This window comes from Eschscholzia californica, unplaced genomic scaffold (assembly GCF_041429995.1).
Source record: "Eschscholzia californica isolate CP2 unplaced genomic scaffold, dmEscCali1.0.p SCAF_2, whole genome shotgun sequence".
NCBI classification, from domain to species: Eukaryota; Viridiplantae; Streptophyta; class Magnoliopsida; order Ranunculales; family Papaveraceae; genus Eschscholzia; species Eschscholzia californica.
Genome location: NW_028238309.1, coordinates 8,984,006 through 9,007,062, shown reverse-complemented (window position 1 = coordinate 9,007,062; position 23,057 = coordinate 8,984,006). Strand labels below are relative to the sequence as shown.

The following is a 23,057-nucleotide window of genomic DNA, read 5'->3' as shown; positions in this document are numbered from 1 at the left end:
ATATGAATAATTAGTTTTATGCACATATATAAAATATAATTTATAAATTTATTTAAAAAATGAGATCTTTTACGGTTTCTTAGTTCATTTGGTCGCAGATCTCAGCAGCGGGTGGCTTAAACCTCTTAAACATTACATGCCCCAGAATTTCATAATTAGCTAGTCTTTTTTTTTTTGGAAATATTTAGCTTGTCTTAATGGCTCATTTCTGAACTTAAAAGAATCCCAAAGATTATTATACCTCCGAAAAAAAATTAACTAAGAATCTTGTGCAGAAAGGACGAAATTGAGGAGAATGCTCAGTGTTATTTTAGCCATCCGGTACATTTATGCAGAAGATGACCTTGGGCAATAAAGAATACAAGTTTCAGTAGGAGATTGTTTAGACGATTGTGCTCCCGTAGATAAGGAGTAACGTAGTACTTTGTTTATTTAATAGAAGATATATCTTTTTGAATATTGAATATTTAACTCCCTTGATGAATAAATACGATTGATTGTTCATCTTTATTGTTGTAACTATATATTAAATAATTATTTAATGAATGCGATAAATTTTTTGTGTATATAATTGTAATTGCAGGAAAAGTTTTCCCTAGTCTTTTCTCTACGCACGAGGTGTTTCATTAAATAGTATTTTTTTTTCAAAAAAGTAAGATCTTTAGTTACGGACTCTAACCGTAGCTAAAGGGTGCCTTTAATTATGGTATTGTAGCAATAGCAAAAAGTCAAAAAGTTCGTAGCTATAACTATTTGCTACGGGACCATCTGTCACGAGTTATGGTCCGTAGTTAGTGACAATTTGCTACGGATTTTTTTGTTTCAGCTACGATATAAGGGCATAACAAAAGGGTGTTTGTTTTCTAGTGTTATATCTAACTAGTCATAAAAAAGAAGGTGTTCTTCATATCAAACCACCATTGAATTTTAGCTAGCTACATGGTGAGAGATCAAATTGATCATTCGGGTGTCTTGAGTAGAGGAGCAACACTTGAAGCTTTTGGTATTCGCATTCGATTGGAAATATTGGAAGGAAAACTAGCGATTAAGGTAATCTCTAACTCTTAGTTAATTATTAACTTATGTATGAGATCCTGGGACGTACTAGTGTAGGACATTAGAGCGAAATTGATGTCTGAGATTCTGATAGTAACACTAAGTGACACCATAATTCAACAACAAGCAGTCAGAATGAAAATCTGCAAACACCCACTTCACATTCCTAAAATATTTGAGTAATGGATTTCCCTTTAGTTCATGAACAAAGACAAGTAGACTTCGGCAGGTTTCAATGGACATATTCTTCATCAAATAACTTGATTAAGGTAAGAAGTACGAAGTTTGGAAACAATAATGCATTGCTTGAGAAAATTTCCCAAAGAAACAAGTAAACGAAATCATAACAAGACACAATAACCAAACGTAATAACTATAAAGAGATCAAACAAATTCCCTCAACTGACTGAAGTTGGTGCTTGTGATGGATCTCGAGTCCTACATCAATATCTGATAGTTAGAATTTATAATTAGCAAAGTAGTGGTAACTAGTAATTTGATGTCAAAAGCCCATACCCTTCAAGTATTTCCATCATTCGCTAAGTAACCGATATACCTCGATAAATGGGTTGCATTGACCCCTAAAGGCTGCAAATATTTATCAAATTCTGTTTTGAATTTTCCCTACAGTGGCAGTTGATCGGTCCAAAAACGTTTGTGGTTAATTTCGAGTCTTTTTAGGGTGATTTGTAAGTAGCAATGAACTATAACGAGTCAATTTCTTAATCGTTTTGGGGTAGTCCAGTAAACAAAGTCTTAGACTGGACACCGATAATAAACTTAGTAAATTCTCCGACTAACCAATTTGAGGGTGTAAGCATGCTATTGAACGGGCGAGGCTGAGAGACCATTCCGATTGGCTTTAATGAAGTCCCGTAGTCGAAGTTGATTTACCAGGTTAGAGGGTTTGTCTGCCTGCTTATATCACTTTGGGTGTGTACCTTTACAAGCAGCCTCACAAAAGTTGGAGAGCACTGTTGTCAACAATCAGAGACGGATCTACAGCCAGGCCAAGGGGGATCATCCCCCTGGCTGGCTGCAAATTCATTAAAGAGTTGTTGATTGCTCACTGGGTATATGAAATAAATAGCTTGCAAGTCAAAACTGTAGAGATATGTGTTGTGGGTGAGATGGCGATGGGAGTTGTGAGCGTGAGGGATGCAAGTTCGAGTACTAGCAGGCTCAGTCTTTCTAATCTTTATAACGTTTTTGGTTCACATCTAACGGAAGCAATTCTTGTTAATATTTTTTTTAATTTTTTGTTAATGTAGTACCTTATTAATCGTCAGAATGAATTAATTTTATCTAATGAATCAATTCTAAAAATAAATGAAAACTCATATAAAGTCGCAAGTTTTTCATATTTGAATAATGTTTTTCTTATTCAAGTAACAAATTTAGACGCAAAATTTCCTTTTCTAAGTTTTTGAAAGGAAAATTGAAATGTAACAAAAAAAAAATTATTTTAATTATAGAGCGATTCCTAGGACCAACGACAACAAGTTGTGAATTAAATTGTGTTTTAAAATTTAAATCATTAATTTTGTCTTATAACTCCATGAATATTAAGAAATATGGTTTAATATTGGCCCCCCTTGAATTCTTGTCATGGTTCTGTCCTTGTCAACAATATATGTGCATGCCTACAGAAATCTGTATGGATCACAAAAATCTCATCCACCACTCAAGGTCTTATTAGTTGTCTAACAACAAGCACTACAGTCAACAACTATTGGATGGTGCCTAAAAAGTGCCGTAATCAAATTACATTTAGATTGTATAATTGGGTTTTTTTCGATTAGATCTGAAATTTGACTCGAATGTTGAGTTAGTTTACATTTGGTCTTGAAATATTTGATTTTTCTACTTGTCTAGATGACTGATTTAAATTGATTTCCAATCTATTTGATTTGAGTAAGATGATTTGGATTGAGACAAACACAGAGAGAACAAAAAAAAAAGAGCACCTCACAAAGTCTACCTACTTCCACACATACAAAGGTCCTAACCTAAAAATGCGTTACCCGGACAGCAGGATCTGCGGGTAATGCATGAATGCTTAAACAAATATTAAGGGGGATTTTTCAAAATCAGGTTTGATTTGGCCATTCCCACAATCCCCTTGACTTACTAATTTTAGGAAGTTGACTTTGACCCCTTTCTCCATTTATGTTAAAAGTATCATCCATCGATTTTAGGTTTTGGAGCCTATCATTACAAAAATGCACTTGATTTTGGAGAGTTGTAAGACATAGAGAGGGGTCTCTTGTCATATCATCACACCATTAAGAAGATGTCCTCTAAGGACAACTTCCATACAGAAATAGCAATGTCTTTTATTATCTGAATACTAGATGGAGTTGAGATCTTGCTTTCAATTGTGAAGTAAGAGATGGGTTGACATTATATATAGCTTTCAAAAGCAATGGCTATATATAAGGGGGGTTGAGCTAACCATCTAAAATGGGGCACTTAATAGACTTCCCATCCTAAGTAGCCAAAAATGAACGCCAGGTCCAAAGTGTCAGGTTAGGGGGAAAAATTACGGAAGCAACCTTTTAAATTTTAGTATTTACCGTTTATGCCATCAAAATTTACAAAACTGTCATCAAAATTTTCTCGGGAAACGAAATTTTTCTGAAAAATAATCTGACAACCGTTCTATCAGACTTTGTACTTTTCACAAATTTACGGAATTGCCACCGAAAAATTTCCGGGAAACGAAATTTTTTTTGTAAAATTGTCTAACTCACCGTTACATCAGACTTTTGTACTGGAAATTTTCTTGTGTATTGGAAATTTTTTTATTTACTAGGAATTTCTCTTGTGTACAAGACACTTTTGTACCGAGAATTTTCTTGTTTACAGGAAAATATTTTATTTACTGCAAATTTTCTTGTGTACTAGACACTTTTGTACCGGGAATTTTCTTGTGTATGGGAAATTGTTTTATTTACTAAGAATTTTCTTCTGTACTAGACACTTTTGTACTAGAAATTTTCTGGTTTACCGGGAATTGTTTTATTTACTGGGAATTTTCACTAACTTACTACATTTGCTTTCTCAAACAATCCCCCCTTATATGTTGGTACATTTTTCTAAGGATTTTTAATGAAAAAGATCGACTTTCAGAAGTTGATAATCTTTCAAAAACATAGAGATAGCAAGAATATAATCAATTTCGGAATGTTTGTATAGGAGAGGAAGAATTTTCAAAAAAAAATTAGAGGAAGATTAGTTTAGAGAGAGATGAAGAAGATAATCAACATCTACGATTTTCTTATGGTTTTAGAGAGAGAAAGAAACCGAGAAGAGTGGGTTTGCTGGGCGGGATCCCAAAATTTCGGCCAAAAAATTCAAATTTTCAAAAAAAATTACTGTCCTACTTCAGATGGTCAGCAAACGTCAGCATGTCCCGCCCAAGGGCAAGAGGGGGAGAAAAAAAATAAAAACCAGAAAACAATGAGCTGTCCCTGACATTTGGACTGGAAACTCAATTTTTTGCAAAAATGGTCCGGATTCTCATTTACCCCCATTATTTGGACTGTTCGCTCAAAAATCCTATATATAACAAGACACATAATGACAGAGCTCGTTGTATGTTTCGACTCTGTTGTGTTGTGGAGATACGACTGTTTAGTATCTACATGAACCTGTGAATGTAAGTGTCTAACCCTAGATACCAATAACCGCGTTTATCGATGACTTTAAAAACTCTTACTTTTTGAAAAGTTAATTTGATTTTGTTGGTGCACTGACACTTCCTTCTACTAATATAAATGTAATTAATTATAATTAATATTAATTAGTGGAAGACACATCGGATAATAGAAATGATAACATGCACTTAGATGAAAGAGACTTATAGAACTTTTTATTTAGGAGATGGAATCATAAATCTACCGACCCCAAAGAGTTCCGTAACCCTTGTTGAGACATTCTATCAATTTTTCCTCAAGTTTGAGAACAAAGAAGACTCCCTCCAATCGCCTTTGAAGTCATTTAGGAGCTCTTTCACAAAAAGCCCATTTACCTCTCTAACTCTCGAATATTCTCTTAATTTGTTTCCATATCAGATGAACGTAAAGATAGAATAAGCGAACGAATAATTAATCTTAAAAAAAGGTAATTAAGACCTTAATTACTTAAAGTGTATTTTCATATACTCCCTCCGTCCCAAATTAAGAGTCCCACTTTGAAAAGTCAACTTTTTTTCACAATTTTTGCTTTTCCATTTTTACCCATATTAATTTAGTAGTATATCTTTTTTGGAATTTTAAGAATTATGGTAAGGTATTATTTCTCTCACTTCACTTACCATAAGTGTCCAACTATTGAAAATAAAATTAAACACTAAATTAGAAACACAACAAAACGTGATAATCTTAAAATTCAAAATTAGTTAATTTTCACTATTCTGAAATTTGGCGCTTTTTATTTTCATTTTAACTAAATTTGAGTTTTCAAATTAGAATTCAATTGTGAACAAAAAATTGAATTTACCGAAAGTGTTGTTTTGACAAATTTTAATTCTTGATTTCCAAAATAGATTAGTAGCACTATATAAGACTAATTTCAATAAGCACAAAATTATTCAAATTAATCATTCCTCCTTGAGTTTTATGGTAGCAAATGTTGGTCGTATTTTATGTTTTGGTGTTTTCTTTCTTAATTAATCTCATACCCAAATAATGTTGATTTTAAGCCATTATGGAAAGCGGGATACTTTATTATGGAATGAGCTAGATTTTGGTGTTATTCTACTAAGAAATATTCTAATTAGCTAATGATAACTCTAAAATCCAATAAAAGGGTATACTTGGAAAAGGTAGAGATTTTATATGATATAAAAAGAAATGGGACTCTTAATTTGGGACAGACCAAAAAGGAATACAGGACTCTTAATTTGGGACGGAGGGAGTATAAATTTTGCTTGAAATAATGTGAAATTCTGACTCTGCTGGTGTTTATCGATAATCATAACCCTCAAAAAGGCCAGACAGGTTTTATCAACATTAAACCCTCACAGTATATATGTGGGGCAAATGATATAGACACGACATACTTTTGTGAAGAATTAGGCCTCCTTGTCCCCATGACCCCACCAATAAAATACAATAATTAAAGCCTCCTATGGACCATAAATAGCACCGGATACCTTTGCTGCATTATATACCACCACCACAATCACCATAACCACTTCCACCACTATCTACAAAACCACCATTGAATTTGGGCTTTTAGCACCACCATCAGTCCATCACCATTCAACTCCGGCGACTTTCACCACATACCCTCCATCTAGTACAAGGTCCGGTCGGAGACTATGTTTCGAGCACTAACAACCGTGAAGCGAAACATCCAAAACATCAAGAAAACATCACGAATTGCTGATGAAAACATGTTTGAAGGAGTTGACAATAGAAGTGAATTGCCTGTTGAAATAAACGGTAGACGCCGTGGAAATAATGGGTTATTATCCATACTCATGGACATTATTCGAGCTCCATTTTGGGTTGTTTCTTGTATCTCTAGTCCAACTGAGCATGTTAATGTTAACAGTGTCGACGGTGTTTGGACATCGGGTGACTTTCATAGCATTTCGGAGATTAATCAACTTATGGTAAACGAGAGTTTGCGATATGCAATTATAATGTAGAAATTTGTATTAATCTTAAATTTGTCTGTTTTGTTTGTTAATTAGGTCTAGTACATAATCCTACTTATATTAGCATCATTTTTCTTGGGATTAAGTTTAATTAAATAGTATAGTATGTATTTCAATAACAAATCTTTGCGGTAATATTCCTGTGAGTTATTTTAATTTTTCAATTGGTAACACAATCACATTTTCATTTGGGGAGTTTAGTTGATTGAGATGTTCTTAGAACCCTGAAGGCCAAGTTTCTTTTTTTCCTTTCATTGTCCTTTTAGTTCACGTGAGTGTAACTTAGGAAATTTGGCCAAAATTCCTTAAAAAATTTTGGACATTGGTTAAAAATGATCAGTCAATTTTTTTTAGCCTTCAACTCTGTGAGTACTTTTTTAGTTTGCAACGCCTTGCGACAGCTTTGCAACGTCTTGCAACAACTTTACAACTGCTTTGGAATAGCTTTGCAGCGTCTTGCAAAACCTTACAAAAACTTTGCAAAGCCTTACGACACCTTGCAACACCTTTGTAGAAGATATTGAGTTTTTAACCAAACAAAATACAAATATTCGGATTTTTAACAAAAAAAATACAAAATTGGAGTTTTAACAAAGAAAATACAAAATTTGGAGTTTTAACAAAAAAAAATTAACTTATCTTTTTAACTAAAAAGAAGTTTAAAATTGGGTCTTCGGCCCAATTTCCTGTTTAACTTATACAACTAATCCATCACAAGGGTCCAAAAAGAAAATCAGTAAAACAAAAAATTGCCAAAGATCAAAAAGAGGCTTGAAATGGATAGTTTATTTTGTTATTTTTAGTTTTATTATTCATATCTGATTTCATGAAATTTCCGTCCACGTAAGTGTTGGCATTGATATCTCCAGCTGAAGCATTCCTTGCACTTTTGAAAAGGTTTAGTTTGTCGAAACAATTCGATGAACTTATCATTGCGTTCTTTTCGTCAAGGGCTTGAATTCCAAGCTATGGTTTGCTCGTCGAGGGCTTGAATTCCTCTTTGTGTTTATCTCGTATCTCAAGATATTTAAAAGTTCCTATGTTCAAGGATCTTTCGTAGATATCTTGTCGAGTTGATAAATTCTCTAGGATATGTTTCCTCCTTTGAGACTCTTGAAGTCTAAGTTAATTAAACACTTAAGATCTTTGTCGACTGATATCTTTGAGAAGATTCGAGATCAATTTGGTAAACGTGTGGCGCACTTCTGCCTTCCCATGTTCGGGGCTTAAGTCATCCTTGCTTACGTGTACCCCCCAACTCTTCTCGTGAATCCCAGGGCAGATCTGGTTATATTTGAAGCAGGACAGGGCTGAAGCTCCTTAGATGATCTTGTCGACCTACCGATTCTGGGCTTAGGCAGCAGACCTCTTCGGACTCAGCGATCATGTTGCCATGACTCATGAGACATGTGGAACCATTGGGCTTTTGGTTTTCTCTTGATTTATTGACCAACGTGTGACCATTTTATGTATCATCAGTGGCAAGTCATACTGTTCAGAGACTCACCCACAATAAATGTTGCTCAATTTCTAAGATTTTGAAAACTCCACAAACCAAGTTGAAAGTCTCTCTCAAAAGCCTAAGACGATGTCACAATTACATAGAGGTTTACTTAACCTTTGGCATGCTGACTCACTTTCACTAAAAGACAAAAAAATTCAAAGTTTGACTACAATCTGGACTATTCTTTTATCCGGATGAGTCCTCATGTTAAAGATTAAGTACAAAATTTTATGTAATTATAGCATTTGCGGAACAAAAATCCTTTGAATCTTCAAAAGAATCCTAGCACGTTAATGAATAAAAACAAAATCTAGCATGTTAAAGTTTTAAAGCTAAATATGAAATTATTGTCTTTTATGATTTTGTAATCTTCAAGAACCGTTATTTTCGCTATCTCCTTAAAAAATTAATAAGTAGAAAAGAAGATATTGATGAAATTTACTACTTATAAAGGGGGAAAGACTTATCTTGAGGTAAGATGAGGATGCACGCCTATATAAATATTGAAAATAACTTGAAGGAAGATGGGACATTCTAGAAACTGGATCTGTTTTTTGTCAATTTGGGTAACCAAATGTTGTCTAAATCAGGATCAGGATGGACCATTAGTCTCGTCAAGCTCTTGAATTTAGATATAAAGTTTTTTAAAATCCTATTTCATCTGAATGAATTATCATTGATTTACTTGGGGAATATATAAGGATACCTACAATGTGTAGTTTTATTATTAGTAAAATATTGGATAAATAAGGAAAACTCTACATCTTTATACAGACTTTTCCACATACTAATAATAGATTCTTTGAGACGATGGGGCACTTGGCGTTGTTTGCACCACGCAAACCACGCATGGCGTGGGCGTAGTGGGCGTAATGGGCGCTCTAGAGGCGCCCGCACTTTGCACGTGCGCATCGTCGCTAGGAGTGATTGGAGTAATTCCTTTTAAGATCAGAGATTTGATCCAATAGTGGAGATGTAATCAACAAATCTGATAGAAGTGTTGGGATCTAACAGTAGGCGTTCGTGACGCTGGATCTAAATAATCCGTTGAGATCTGATGGTCGAAATTAAACCTGAAATCCAACAGTCAAATGTGGTTGTTGGAAACATCCATCGGTCTATAGGCACCCATACGAAGTGTTGTCAACACCCCTGTAAATACCATGAGAATTCAGCAAACAAGTATATATCATTTTTCTAAATATTCATTTTCAAGCATTAGAGTTTAAGGATCATTGTTAAGAAGTTCGTATTGCTTACAAAGTTCGTCAGACTAACATAACTAAGAGCAGGGACGGAACCAGGATTTTTGTTGCAGGGGGCCAAACCATTGTAGTCATAAACTAGTTTGAGAAATTTATACACCATTAAATCATACATATTAAACACATTTTATTCACATTAGATATAGAGAGAGGGAGAGACATAAGGGAGATAGAAAGAGAAAAAGACTATATCTCTAATAAATTTACCTGCACTGGAATAACGATTTAAGAGATAGGCGATTTTGTATTATGAGAGATCAAAATTTAAGTAATTCGAATTTGTTTTTCTTTACAATTGAAATCAATATAAGTTAACAAGTAGAAAACTAATAAGAACTTTTTTTTTTTGGAAGTCGACTACGATCTACGTATGTCGTTACATTTGGCACTTGATACATCATAGATGTGATAAGCTCGATAACCGCCCACTCAAACACTAACAGAACCGGGCCTATAGCCCAACAAGACATGGCCTAAAGCCCAACAACATTATTTACACCCTAATAACCCCAATTCAAATAACCAAAGATCCCACCTTCTCTGGGATTCGAACCTGGGACCTCCAGGGATTTCTGGAGTTTATGTCAACACCTTGGAACCACTTGAGCTACCAACTGTTGACAACTAAGATCATCTAAATTAGATCACTCGTACCTAAGAATTCTAGTTGTGGAAAGAATATAAGTTTATATGGAAAGTTTTGGGTTGGTTCGGGTTATTGGTGCCAAGAATTCAGGCCATAAAAAGTAATATAAGTTGGATTTGGTAAGAGTTGGGTTGGGTTGGGTTAAAGAGGGGGTGGGGCCACTAAAAGTGAAATGAATTAATATTTTAATATGATAAAAGGTAAGTGTGTGGGAATACTAAGGGTCAGGGGGCCATGGCCCCTCCTGGCCCTAGCATGGATACGTCCCTGACTAAGAGGTACCATCTTTGTGACAGGTAATCCATTTTATCATGGGAGACATACACCATAATTGTTGGTACTAATATACATGGTGTAAATTGTCTTAAGGACAGAGGTATCCTTGACTCAGATATTTAATTTTTCATTTTAATAATCACTTCTTTCATCTTTTTCAATTAGTTTAGAGAAGATAACTCTTTCTTTGATTTATCAGAAGAAAAGAAAACCAAAGTGGTTGTACTCATTTTTGTTTAAACAGAAAAATTAAGATTTATTATCTTAAAAGAGAACCAGGAGAACAACAGACATTACTTATATAGTAGTGAAAATGAGGTCGAGAGAGTAGAAAGGGTTGTGATTGGTGGAAAATGGAGAAGTATAAATGTGCATGGGACATACATAAATGGAGAGGGAGCACTAGTTGTGGTCATGAGAAGCTATATCAACTCATTCATGGCAACATAAACAAAGTTCTATATTGTAGGAAATGTTCTTCAGCCGGAAGCAAAATTGGTGTTGATGAGCTGAAGTTGGCTTAAAACCTGTGAAAATATAAACACCTCGATAATTGTCACTCTCGGATGAAGCCGAGAGAGAGACTTGATGGGTGTTCGGTTATAACCGAGTAGACACTCGAAGAAGTCGAGTGGAAGAAGATGATGATCACACTCGGTGAAGCCGAGTGGGAGAAGAAGAAGATGGATGTTCTTGGTTTGATCCAAGAGAGAGAGAGAGAGAGAAGTTATTAGTGGTTTTGGTAAAATACCTTTTTATTATTCACAATAACTTGATTGTACAATTATGTATGGCTATGTATATATAGGATACAAAAGAGGAAATTGAAAACAACTAAAACTCTATAATAGTTATCTAAATATAATCCTAACTACTAAGGAATCCTAGTTGTACTAGGATTCTTATGGGACCAAGTCCACTCGGTTTGGCCGAGTGGAGTGGACCTTCCAACAAAACCATTCACAAAGAAGAGTCGTAATGTAAGGAGAGTCGAGCTCGATACAAGCTTCTCAAACGAAGTATGCTAGTGTTCCTTGGCAAATTTGAAATATAATCAATTCATAATGAAATTTGATGAAGTGGAGTTTTATACCATCCCTAGAGAGCTCGATGACAATGCTCATTATCTGACATTGCTCATTATCTAGTAAAAGAAGCTTTCATGCTTAAACTTGGGAAGCAGCGGGAGGAATTGGATCCCCACGATGCATTTAAGAGTGTATGAACACGAGATAAACTAAACTTTATCTGAAAATTTGAGTGAATAAATAAGATTGAACTCTATTCATAAAATAAAGAAAAGGTAAAATTGTGTCCCTAAAAATCTTTTGTCCACATAAGATTTTTAGTTTTTAAGTTGTCTCTATAAAACAAGAAATTAAATTTCGAAAGATTTCGGACGAAACGACCAAAATATTTCTATTTCTGTGTCTCCCGAAATTTAACTAAGTTTTCTTAACAATTCCTTGTGAGGAATAATTTCGAAATATTTCTGTTGAAATGGCCGAAGTATTTCCATTTCCATGCCTACCTCAATTTCTACCCAAATCAAAATTTCTTTCCTTGTTATAAAATTATGTTCACACTTATGTCCATATATTGGATACCTAAGCTTTCCATTAGAGTTAGTTGCAATTCTCCCATTACCCAAAGCATTGGCCAAAAATAGAGATCATTAGAACGAAAATTTTCTGTGTAGAGTTAAATTTAGGTCTGTCATTGGTAATTTATTTGCTCCAGCAAAATCTACTCATCCAGTTGGTAGTCGTTTCACAAGGGAAAAATCAAGGTACGAATATATACAATCTTAAGGCTCCTTAACGATTCAACTGGTCATCTCATACATATAATGATATAAATACCTAGGATGGAACATTTGAATCGTTTTCTTTCTTCAATAGAAAGAAAAAAAAAGTTAAATCAAACTACAAATCGTACAAAAGAAACATATAGGAATGTTAATCCTGATTATAACGAATCGATTTTCAGAATTACATAACTGCATATTGTATATAAGAACTTTGCCCCGTGTTTCTCAAATTAAACAAGGAAATATGAATACAAAAGGAGCAAAAAAAGAAAAGAATTTTCAGCAAACCAGGAAGAAAATGAAAAGAAGAAATTAGTTAAGAGTATACAAATTATGCAACAAAAAGCTCCCAACTGCCTACAACCCAGAGAAATATACGTACACGAGTAAATGATTGTATTCTAATTTCAAAATAGTAGAAGAGATGCCAAAATCATCGATATGAACGATAACAAAGACCCCATGACCTTGTTTGAAGACGCATCTGATTTAGTTGGGGATGGTGCTGCTGCTGCTCCATCATTGGAACTGGCCGGTTTTATGATCGCTACAGGAGGTAATGGTGGTTCGGCTACATCTGCATCTGTCAGGATAGGGGATGGAGCTTCAGCTGGTGGCAGACTTGGTGTGGTGATGAGCTGCATGAGACTTCCGGGTTCAACAGGGGTCATGTAAACCGGTGTTTTCTTCCCCAGGTTTAAACATCTGTTCTCTGTTTAAAAACCCAAGTGCCAAAATGTCAATCACAAATTTTGTTCTTAATCAGCGAGGTAAGGCTCAAGTTTCATTTTAGCACAACTTAACTAATATAGTATATATTGTAAATTCTAATTTATATATAGCAAATAATGTTTTAAACATCCCATAGACGGGCTTATTCTTCCTATCTATTAAAATCTTTAATCTACCTTTTTATAGGAGTAATACGAATGAAAGGATAATATAGCCCCATATAGTTCGTTTTCTTTTCTCAATCTCTTCTATAAACTCAATATATAGGATTCTTGTGTGTAGGTTTTTGCATTAACTAATTAAGGTTTTATTTCTTAATAGCAATTCTATCATGGTGTCAAAGTTGTAGCTCAAACTTGGGCGTGGAGACACCGCTAAGGTCTACTGATTTGAGGACCGACTAGCTGCCGCCAGTAACAAGTTCACTGTTCAGAGGCAGATCACAGATGGTTATTGTCTAGTAGTTCTTTTTTAACTTCCACTGAATAGTTGTCTAGTAGATGGTTTGTTTAGGACGTCAAGGAGAACCTATAGTGATGCTTTTCGGAGAGTATTATGGAAGTTATCTGTGATTTCGTTACGAACGGAGATTCACTTACTTTTGTATGATGCAGCAGTTCCAGGGTAGTCGGTGATCACTCCATCAATTCCGGCTCCCATGACATATGTGTTGATTTGGACAATGGGGTCTGAGAAGAAGTCCCATGCCTGAGATACGAACTCATTATCGAACCCATATGTATACACTGAGAGGTTGAATGATTGCAACCTTGTGACAACATCAGTGGAACCAGTAAGGTAAAGCAGATTAGCAGGAAAGATAGATTCTTTATCAACAGCAACAGAATCAGCAAAGCTCTTTATGTCACGAAGGGATGAGTCGGTGGCAGAGCGGATACTATCATCAATCATATACATGAGCTTGTACCCTGATAGCTTCTTGAACTTAGTTAGAACAGCCTTATTAGTGGACTGGATTACAACTTCCTGGGTTGTCCCATTCTTGTAACCTGACTTGCTTATAGCATCAATAACGGCATCAGTGACGCCCAAACCTAGCTTCTCCGCGAGGTAAGCTGCATGCTGCATGAATAGAATCGAAATGGTTTAAGTGGGGATGCAAATAAGCATCAAGATGATTAGTTCTTTAATGTTTTCAAATGCTTTTTTAATGCTCATTTAAGCGTCATTTTAAGTATATATATTATATTCCACCAAAAGAGTGTAAGTCAAAATTGGATTCATGCAATAGTTCTAGAAATATAAACTCACCTCTACGTTAATCACGATGCCAGAAAGTGGCTTGCTATTAGCAAAAGTCAAAAATTCAGCCAATGACATAAAACTTCCTACATTTTTGTTTGCCGGATTTCTAACCAATTGGTATGTCAACAGATATGGGTTTGATATTGCAGCTGAAATAAAACATAAAAGAAAATCAGTGACGAAATTATGGAACACAATTTACCACCCTTAATAATGAATCTATTTACTCAAGTATACTTCCTTTGGAGAACAAAGTCTTAGCCAAACCGAACACCAACATGCTGTAAGCTCGTCAATGGCAGATTTTATGTAGGTTACTTCATTGGACATTATAATTCTTCACACAGGAACATATTAAACGTACTGGGAGAAGATTCAACTACATAGGGTGTTAATGAACCTAGTGAGCAATATACTCGGAGGACTTGAGAAACCATTAAACCTTTTAAGATACATATTTCTAAGATAACTACTCTGTTGTTTCAGGTTGTTTGACAAAGTATATTCATTAGTCTGGTGCAAACTTTGTTATTACTTTATTAGGTAGTGTTTATAAAACATGGACATGGATATTCATTACGAGTATTCTTTTGTCATGTCAGTTACTTGGATCTAGGAAACTCTTGTCGGATATTTCAGTAGCTTTAGAGAGAATAGAGTGTGTCAAATTTTGCATTTGATGTTGGAACTTCCAAAAGTAAAAAAAAGTTATAGGAAACATATAGGACCTAATAATAACTAATAAGACATGAATATATTTAAGTGCATGACAGCTTCTGCTTTTGCATTTTTTTTCACTCATCTGGTTTAGCACACTGTCCATACTGTGTCCTTGAAGGTATCAGATGTTGATACAAATACAATTATACCCATAAGCTTGTCCATGTACATAGGTAATATACAAGATCTCGAGAGACAATTTTATGGGTATGCACACAAAAGAAAACCTTGGATTCCGTTTGTATCGTGGAGTAAGAATAATCTCATTAACATGGCTTTTATTTTTACCTACACTAGTTTTAGTTGCTTATTTCCATTAATGCAATCAAATTTCAAAGCTAAGTGGAAACGAGTCAAACAAGGATGGGTGACCCCTCCAGGTGTTCTAACCAAGGTAATTATAGCTTATTCTTAGCATTATAATCACTATTTCATTTTAGATTCAATTGTGTGCTTTAGTTAGTTTAATTTTGTTAGTACTTTATAATAGGATTATTATCACTATGTTTCTGCGGTTATAACTTGTTATTTTGAGTAGTTTTCCTACTCTGCGTTTACTTTTTCTTTCGTGCACCTTATGATGTTAATGGGTTTACCAACACATCCACAAAATAATGTTATTAGATTCTCAAAGGCAACCTGTTGTACGAAAGAGTAGAGGCCATGCAATGTCCTTGGTGAAAGGGTAATGGTCGGATTTGGCTAAAACTACTACAGCTAGAGTGCTAACTACCATTTCGGAAGTTAAATAGTCAAAGTGCCGAAAATATCCAATCCTTGGACTTTAGGGGGGAGACCTTGGAACTCAAGAGATAGACAACATAATCAAATGGAAAGGAGATTGATGGCTTTAAACTTGTAGTCCTGAGCCTTCTTATTGGAAGTTTTCAATTTAAGCATGTTAAGCCTTTAACAAGAAGGAAAATAAGTTCAGTTTTTTTATTTATGGAAGGAAATTATGTTCTTGAGTAAAATGCAAATACGAGAGGAAAAATAACTTACGCTTCAAGCTTTGAATATCTTTCCATGTTAGATTGAAGGCGAAAATTCCAGGAGTATCCTGTATCTCTGGAATTTTAGCAGAAAGGGAGTTGAAGGTTGATTGTGTAACTGTTGTACCATCCAAAAGGTTTATAGAGTTCAAACATACAGGAACTCCATCTTTTGTCATTTGCACAGAACAGTCAATATAATCTGCGCCATCTTCAACGGCTTGCTGATAAGCAAGATTTGTGGAACCAGGGTACATTCCACTAGCTCCATTGTGAGACACAACTTTAGGAATAGCTGAAATACAAGCAGAATATATGTTAATTTGTTGATATACAACTAATTATATGAATGTAGTTATATAGTAGTAGGCAGTAGCTTACCTTGTCCTGTGCTGTTCTTGTCTATATGAGCGAAGCAGTCTGTCAACACAGTGAGATGTCAATAAAATAAATTATTTCTTGAGTTTGAAGTTGAAACGATAAAAGCATATATATAAGTAATGGAAATAAAGAAGAAAAGAAAGTAAAGTATATCCATGACAAAATTCAGCGCATCTAAATGTAAGAACTTAAATTGATAACTCAAGTGCATCAGATTTGGGTAACTGAGCATTTCATTTGTTTGGGACAGAAAAGGTTATTCAGGTTTGGCGACGGGAAACATGTGAAGGTGGGCATAGATACAAAATATAGCAAAAATACCCATAATAACAATCTAGACGAGTAAAATCATGACTTTAGCTATTGCCATATTTCTTAATTTGAATTTCTTTTGTTAGGTGGGGGACATGTTATCCAACTTTACAAAAAGATCTTCGCCACTTGAGTTGGCTCTTCCGTCCCTTTGTTAGCTACCATTTATTTGTGAAATCTTTCCTCTTATACAATTCTTTCTAATTGTGGTTCCGTCCCTATTTGGTTTGTTTCTTCCGTCCCTTTGTTAGCCAGCATATACTTGTGAAATGTTTCATCTTATATAATTCTATACTCCAAAAGACTTAATGTCAATTCCTTAATGTAACAACATAAATACTTGAAATCATTAATTAAGTTGCTAATAAACAAACAAGGTCTGACAGGGAATAGAGCTTACTTATGGCCGCTGATGGAGTTATTGGGAAATCTGACAACAAACCATCAATGGAAAATTCTCCGTTGTCAATGAAAAACAGAGACTCAGTTAGTGGATTATAACTATAATTGTAGCTCAAAATATTGTCATTTGCAAAATCTGAACCATATACTTCTAGCCCGCCCTTATGCGCATCTGAAACCAAAGATGTATGAGGTAGTAGATATCCACCAAGGTTAACAGGCCATATGTAGCTTTTAGGAACGAGAATTCCGGAGGCGAATGTCTTGACAAAAGTAAGATTCTTCAAAAGTGAACCATAAGTCTGGTTGGTTGAAGGCTCAGTATCTGCTGCTTCCATAAAACGGAATACTAATTTTGTCTTGGTTCCTTTAAATCGGGACGCTATACTCGTCAGGAAACCCACCTCTGGTGAAGAGATATAGTCAACTGCAACACGTTTTGATACAGAGAGAACATAGGTTCTCATATTCAACTTATGTTGTGTGAAGAAGGCATCGTGCTGCAAGAACACAAGAGAGGGAACATTAAATTGGGCATCTCAAAACTGATCTCCAGGGAATATGGCGCAATAAATGTTTAAAAAAATATAGAAGTGAAAAACGTAATATCATTTACCTGAATATTCAGCCACAAGGCAGGGGGTTGTACTTGTGATACCATATCATCGACAGTGAGAATAGAAAATGCATTACCATCAAACCTGTCAGGTCGGGATGATATACCTCGAATCACTGTATAGCAAATAAACAATCAGTATTGATTCAACAGTGTCAAACGCTAGAATTATACCATATGCCACTCATTTAAAATTCTTAGACTGTACAATACACAAATAGGGACACACCGCTTAGAGAGAAAGACAACACATGTTTGTGTGCCATGTGTGACCTGTGTGATGTGTGTGCGTGTGTGCGCGTGCGCGTGCGTGTGCGCGTGTGTGTGTGCATGTGTGGTGTAAGACGATGAAAGAGTTCCCTAAAAATTTATTTGAAACCTCAATTGAAGTAGTAAACATGAAGAAAATAAATTATTTAACTTACAAGAGATATTCGCCAGCAAGTAATCAAGGTTATAATCCACGGAAAACCATCCTGTCGTGGATACACCATTAACAAGGTATACACTGCTCGTATTTGGTGAAACCATTTGAATGTCAGTGTTATTTAATAAGTTGACCTCAGGTGCGCATATCCCAGCTCCGTCCTTCGTTAATTGTACATCACACCAATCAATAACATTAGGTCCACTGGTCATCGATGCCAAAGCGTAAGCATTAAAACTCGAGTCAGGAAATATCCCTGAAAAGCCGCCCCTAGCAATAACTAAAGGAGCCTTTCCTGCACAAGTCAGACAAGACCAGCTGAATAATTAGTTGGGATCAGAATTAACAAAAAATCTAATTGAGGGATTGTTAAGTTCAAATACAAGATGCTCGGGGATAAAAGTGTAACATGAATGTAAACACCATTAGTTCAGATTTAGAACAATTGAACATTGCTAATTCTAGTACATTCAAGTCCCTGTAGATATTTTGTTGGCGGAAAAGAAGTACGCAATCCTCCTTGTCACCAAAAGTTGATAAATGTGTGTGGCTTTTCTTCCCTTCGCCACTAAAATTCTAAGAGGTTAAAGTTTTGTTTTCCAAACGCTTGACACTAGAGGACGATCTTCATCCCTCAAAGAGACACCCAAACCATCTCGCCACCCCATCTAGGCGTTACCGTCAATAACGCTTTATTGACCATAAAACTTCGATCGAAGATAACAAATTCCACCAGAAACCATTTGATACTGAAGAAATCCTAAATTACTTGTAACTTCTCATAACTTGATTTCATAGTATATCGGAATCAATATTTACCTGTGCAGGCTCTTCTTTTTTCAGGTTTACTGTTTTATATCCAACTTATTGAAATTTTTGGCATCACAAAATTTTCTTCTTCTTTAATAGATAGTAATTTGCATTAGTAAAGTAATAGGTCATAATTTTCAAAGTTATGACAACCCATTACTCACATCTCTTACCCCATCAAATTAAGGTACAAATCTCTTACCCATTCTAGTGAAAAGAAGAGAACTCAAATTCTATCTAGTCTGTTTATGGTAATCAAGCAATCACACAAAACAGAATAGAACAACTATCTTTTGGTGAGGAAGATACTACAAAAATTTCTACTCATATACTTCTACAAGATCAAAAACTAACTAATCAAATTTTTGAAATAAATATTATTAGATCTTCAGTTTTCCTCTCTCACATGATCTAACAAATTAGAATCCACCATTTACCCCAAACAAAAAGTCCAATTGCAATAGAACAAAAACACAGTAATCTATCTCATCAGTATTCCTAATTAACTACAGAAACTTTAGTAGTAAATACAGAAACAAAAAACCCCTAAATTCTTTATTTCAACAACCACAAAACTTTTGATCAGCTCAAAACTTAATAAATAGAACAAAAAATAGCAAGAAAATCAAAAAGAAGAAGTATAAAAGAGAGCTAAAGAGAAGATAAGTAACATTTTAGAGAGAGAGAGAGAGAGAATGTGTTCATGAGCTCACCACTTAGGGTCTGCCATGGACTAGCTTTAGGAGCTTTAGATCTTTGAGCAGAAACAAGAGCTATAACTGAATGAAGAAGAAAGAGCAACAAAAGAGCTCTAAAGATCGGCATTGCCGGAAAATGTACCGGCAAAACACTTCAGATTTTGAAATTTCCGGCGAGTTCTCTTGTCGGATTTACAGCTCTTTATGGAAGAAAGAGTTAGAGAGAGAGAAAGAGAGAGAGAGAAAGAGATAGAGAGAGAGAGCAAGTAGGCTGGCTTTTGTTGGTATTTTTATATGAAAAGAAATTAATAAAACTAAAGAAAATATAATTAATAAATAAATATATTAAGCGTTGAATATTGTTATATAAATGAGCAGCCGGCTTTCTAACGCGTCGCCACGTTTACTTGTGTGTTTTAATTTGTCTTTGTTTCGGCTTCAAAAGCTGAAGCTTAAGCCGATCTTTATCAGCTCTGCTGCAAAAAAAGAAATCTATTACGTCTCCTTATTTTACTCCAGCTGTCTTTTATTTGGTGTTTCACTGTTTCCCATTAATTTTTGCTAATACATTTTGGCCCTCTTAAGAAGATAAGTCACCAATTAAGTCCTTAAAGTGTCGTTTGTCAATACTAAAATAAATTATTTTTTTGCTTATTTAAGTAGAAAAGTAAAAAACATTAGTTTGGTAACGTGAAAAATTTCGATTTCACTTAAATTAAAATTTGACTTTCTTTTGAGGTTTACATTTTTAACTTTTGGTCAACAGTTGGTAACCCAAGTGGTTCCAAGGTGTTGACATAAACTCTAGAAATCCCTAGAAGTCTCAGATTCAAATCCCAGAGAAGGTGTAATCTTTGGTTATTTGATTTGGGATTATTAGGGTGTAAATAATGTAGTTGGGCTTTAGGCCATTGTCTTGTTGGGCTATAGGCCCGGTCTTGTTCAGTTTGAGTGGGCAGTTATTGAGCGTATCACATCTTTGATGTATCAATGTCAAATGTAACGACATACGTAGATCGTAGTCGACTTCCAAACAAAAAAAAAAATTAACTTTTGACTTTAAAGTTAAGTAATTTTCGTTCAACATATGAATGAATGAATTTTACCAATTTTATCTTTGTTTATCTTCGCTTCACCACCACAACTAAGCTTCCACCACACCGTTGTACCACCACCATACACCTCCACCACCACCACACATCAATCACATCACAACCACCACCACTACCACCTCCACACCTCAATCACATCACAACCACCACCACACTTCCATCACCATACCTCCAAAGACCACCATCACCGTACTTCCTCCACCACCACCGCCACCACCATTATATACACCCACCACCACCAATATCCCATACCTCTAACTTACATCCACCACCACCATACCTTTACAACCACCATCATACATCCACTAAGACCATCCTCATAAATCTAACACCACCATCACCATCATACCTCCATCACGACCACACCCCGCCACCACCATCGTACCTCCACCACCATAACCACCGCTACCACCATACCCCCACCACCACCATACCTCAACCACCACCACACCTCAATCACATCACAATCACCCCACACTTTCATCACCATACTTTCATACCTCCAAGACTCCACCATGACCACCACCATTACCACCAACATCACCACCACTTCTTCCAAAAGAGTAATCATGAAAATCATATATTATATTATTTCAATTAAAATCGAGTATCTTTGTGAGAAAAAGAAAATAAAATAAATAAATTACATTACCAGACTGATTTTTTGTCTTATAAGCAATATTTTTGTCAAATATATTTTTGATAATTTTTTCTTTTTTGAAGTAAAAGAACTTCTACTACGATCAAAAGTACTTACACTTTTGGTTGCCAAACGACACCTTAAATAAATATGATCAACTTCTGAAATGAAATTTTCAACAACAAAAAGAACTTCTAAAATGAAGTTGTTTTTAATTTAATTTTGGTTGTCAACTTTAATGATGCATTGTTATTTTCTATTTATCTTTTATCTCAAAATAGTAAATTATATTTATATCTTCTATTTGTTTTGTTGAGGCGTGTTTGAGGTGGTGCGATTGGTGCAGTTACACCGAGTCTCTTTAAACTACAAGATATTATCAACATCAAGAGGGTCTTAATAACATAATTAAAGTCGAGTGATTTGACATCAATATATATATATATATATATATATATGTATCTTAGTTGGTAAGTATCATATGCAACAAGCATGAGTCATAAGTTAAATTCTTTGTTCGGTTAATTTTTTGTTTATTTCTCAACTCATTATCTCGAAATATTAGTAACTAATAGTTATAGATAACTAATTAATTTTTCCTAAGGATTCCTAATTCCAAAATTTGTATTGGACCAAAATCTCACCCTACTCCCTCGGATTTTGGATTAATAAACCTAAATTTCAAACTTAAAATCAACAAAAATTTATTTCTCTTCTACAAAATAATTATTGTTTCAAAAAATATTATTTTTTTCAAAAATCAATATTTTCTTAAAAAATAATTATTTTTTTCAAATTTTTTTTTTCAAAAATCATTATTTTCTTAAAAATCAAAAATCATTATTTTCTTAAAAAATCATTATTTTTTTCAAAAATTATTATATTTTTTTCAAAAATCATTATTTTTCAAAAATCATTATTTTTCAAAAATCATTATTTTTCAAAAATCATTATTTTTCAAAAATAATGATTTTTGAAAAAATAATTATTTTGTAGAAGGAATAACAATTTTTTGAAAAATAATGATTTTTCGAAAAAATAATGATTTTTGAAAAAAATAATGATTTTTTAAAAAATAATGATTTTTTAAAAAATAATGATTTTTTGAAAAAAATAATGATTTTTGAAAAAAATAATAATTTTCGAGAAAATAATGATTTTGAAAAAAAATAATATTTTGAAAATAATTATTTTGTATAAAGAAATAACTATTTTTGAAATTTTCGTGAAAAAAAAATAAGTTTCATGAAATTTTAGTTACCGGAGAAAAATAAGTTTCATGAATTTCAGTTACCTAGAGACAATATTTGGATGAGATTTTGTTTTTGGATATTATTCATGAATTTGAAGGATATTATTTTAATTAGAATCTTATTTTGTAAGAATCCAAATATAATAGACCAAAGGATTTTAAATCAAGAATCCTAGAATTCTTATTGGTTACCAAACAAACCAAAAGAAACCATTTAGATTCATGAATCCTGCAACCAAATGCACCATGAGTGTTTTGTTTTTCATGCCAAACTATATGTTTTTTAGTGTTATTCTTATAAAATTTACTAGCTCATTTATTTTTTTGTATAATATCTAAAATATGATCCACATAATTTCTTATTTGTTTTGCTCTTTTTTCTTTGTATCTGTCGCACAATAATAGCTAGGTAACCATGTTTCAAGCAAGAAAGAAAAAGAGAAAACTAGGTTACCATGATGGTTAACCTAGT

General features: G+C 34.2%; 2 protein-coding genes and 1 long non-coding RNA gene across 3 annotated transcripts; 2 read left to right on the top strand and 1 right to left on the bottom strand.

Annotated features, from left to right (window-relative positions):
- Window positions 1-6,220: 6,220 nt before the first annotated feature.
- Window positions 6,221-6,859, top strand: LOC147555976 (uncharacterized). The gene has a single exon (XM_086663688.1). It carries the CDS (start codon window positions 6,383-6,385, stop codon window positions 6,713-6,715), a length of 333 nt encoding a protein of 110 aa, XP_086519814.1. The 5' UTR covers window positions 6,221-6,382; the 3' UTR covers window positions 6,716-6,859.
- A 5,504-nt stretch (window positions 6,860-12,363) lies between these two features.
- On the bottom strand, window positions 12,364-20,080 carry LOC147555974 (glycerophosphodiester phosphodiesterase GDPDL4-like). The gene is made up of 9 exons (XM_086663687.1): window positions 19,597-20,080; window positions 18,072-18,368; window positions 17,647-17,762; window positions 17,029-17,530; window positions 16,317-16,355; window positions 15,946-16,230; window positions 14,230-14,372; window positions 13,557-14,040; window positions 12,364-12,937 (listed from the first exon to the last, which is right to left on the bottom strand). Exons 1-9 carry the CDS (start codon window positions 19,706-19,708, stop codon window positions 12,633-12,635), a joined length of 2,283 nt encoding a protein of 760 aa, XP_086519813.1. The 5' UTR covers window positions 19,709-20,080; the 3' UTR covers window positions 12,364-12,632.
- LOC147555975 (uncharacterized) lies at window positions 12,854-14,980 on the top strand. The gene is made up of 2 exons (XR_015235092.1): window positions 12,854-12,995; window positions 13,279-14,980. It is a non-coding gene; the product is annotated as an uncharacterized LOC147555975 (long non-coding RNA).
- Window positions 20,081-23,057: the final 2,977 nt, after the last annotated feature.

What these genes read in the sequence shown, in the direction of transcription:
- LOC147555976 (XM_086663688.1), top strand. Translation starts at nt 6,383, where the DNA reads ATGTTTCGAGCACTAACAACCGTGAAGCGAAACATCCAAAACATCAAG.
- LOC147555974 (XM_086663687.1), bottom strand. Translation starts at nt 19,708, where the DNA reads ATGCCGATCTTTAGAGCTCTTTTGTTGCTCTTTCTTCTTCATTCAGTT. An exon ending in AGATATTCAAAGCTTGAAGC is followed by an intron (nt 14,373 to 15,945) that starts GTAAGTTATTTT and finishes GTTTTATTTCAG; the next exon opens with CTGCAATATCAAACCCATAT. An exon ending in GCATCGTGATTAACGTAGAG is followed by an intron (nt 14,041 to 14,229) that starts GTGAGTTTATAT and finishes CTATTCATGCAG; the next exon opens with CATGCAGCTTACCTCGCGGA.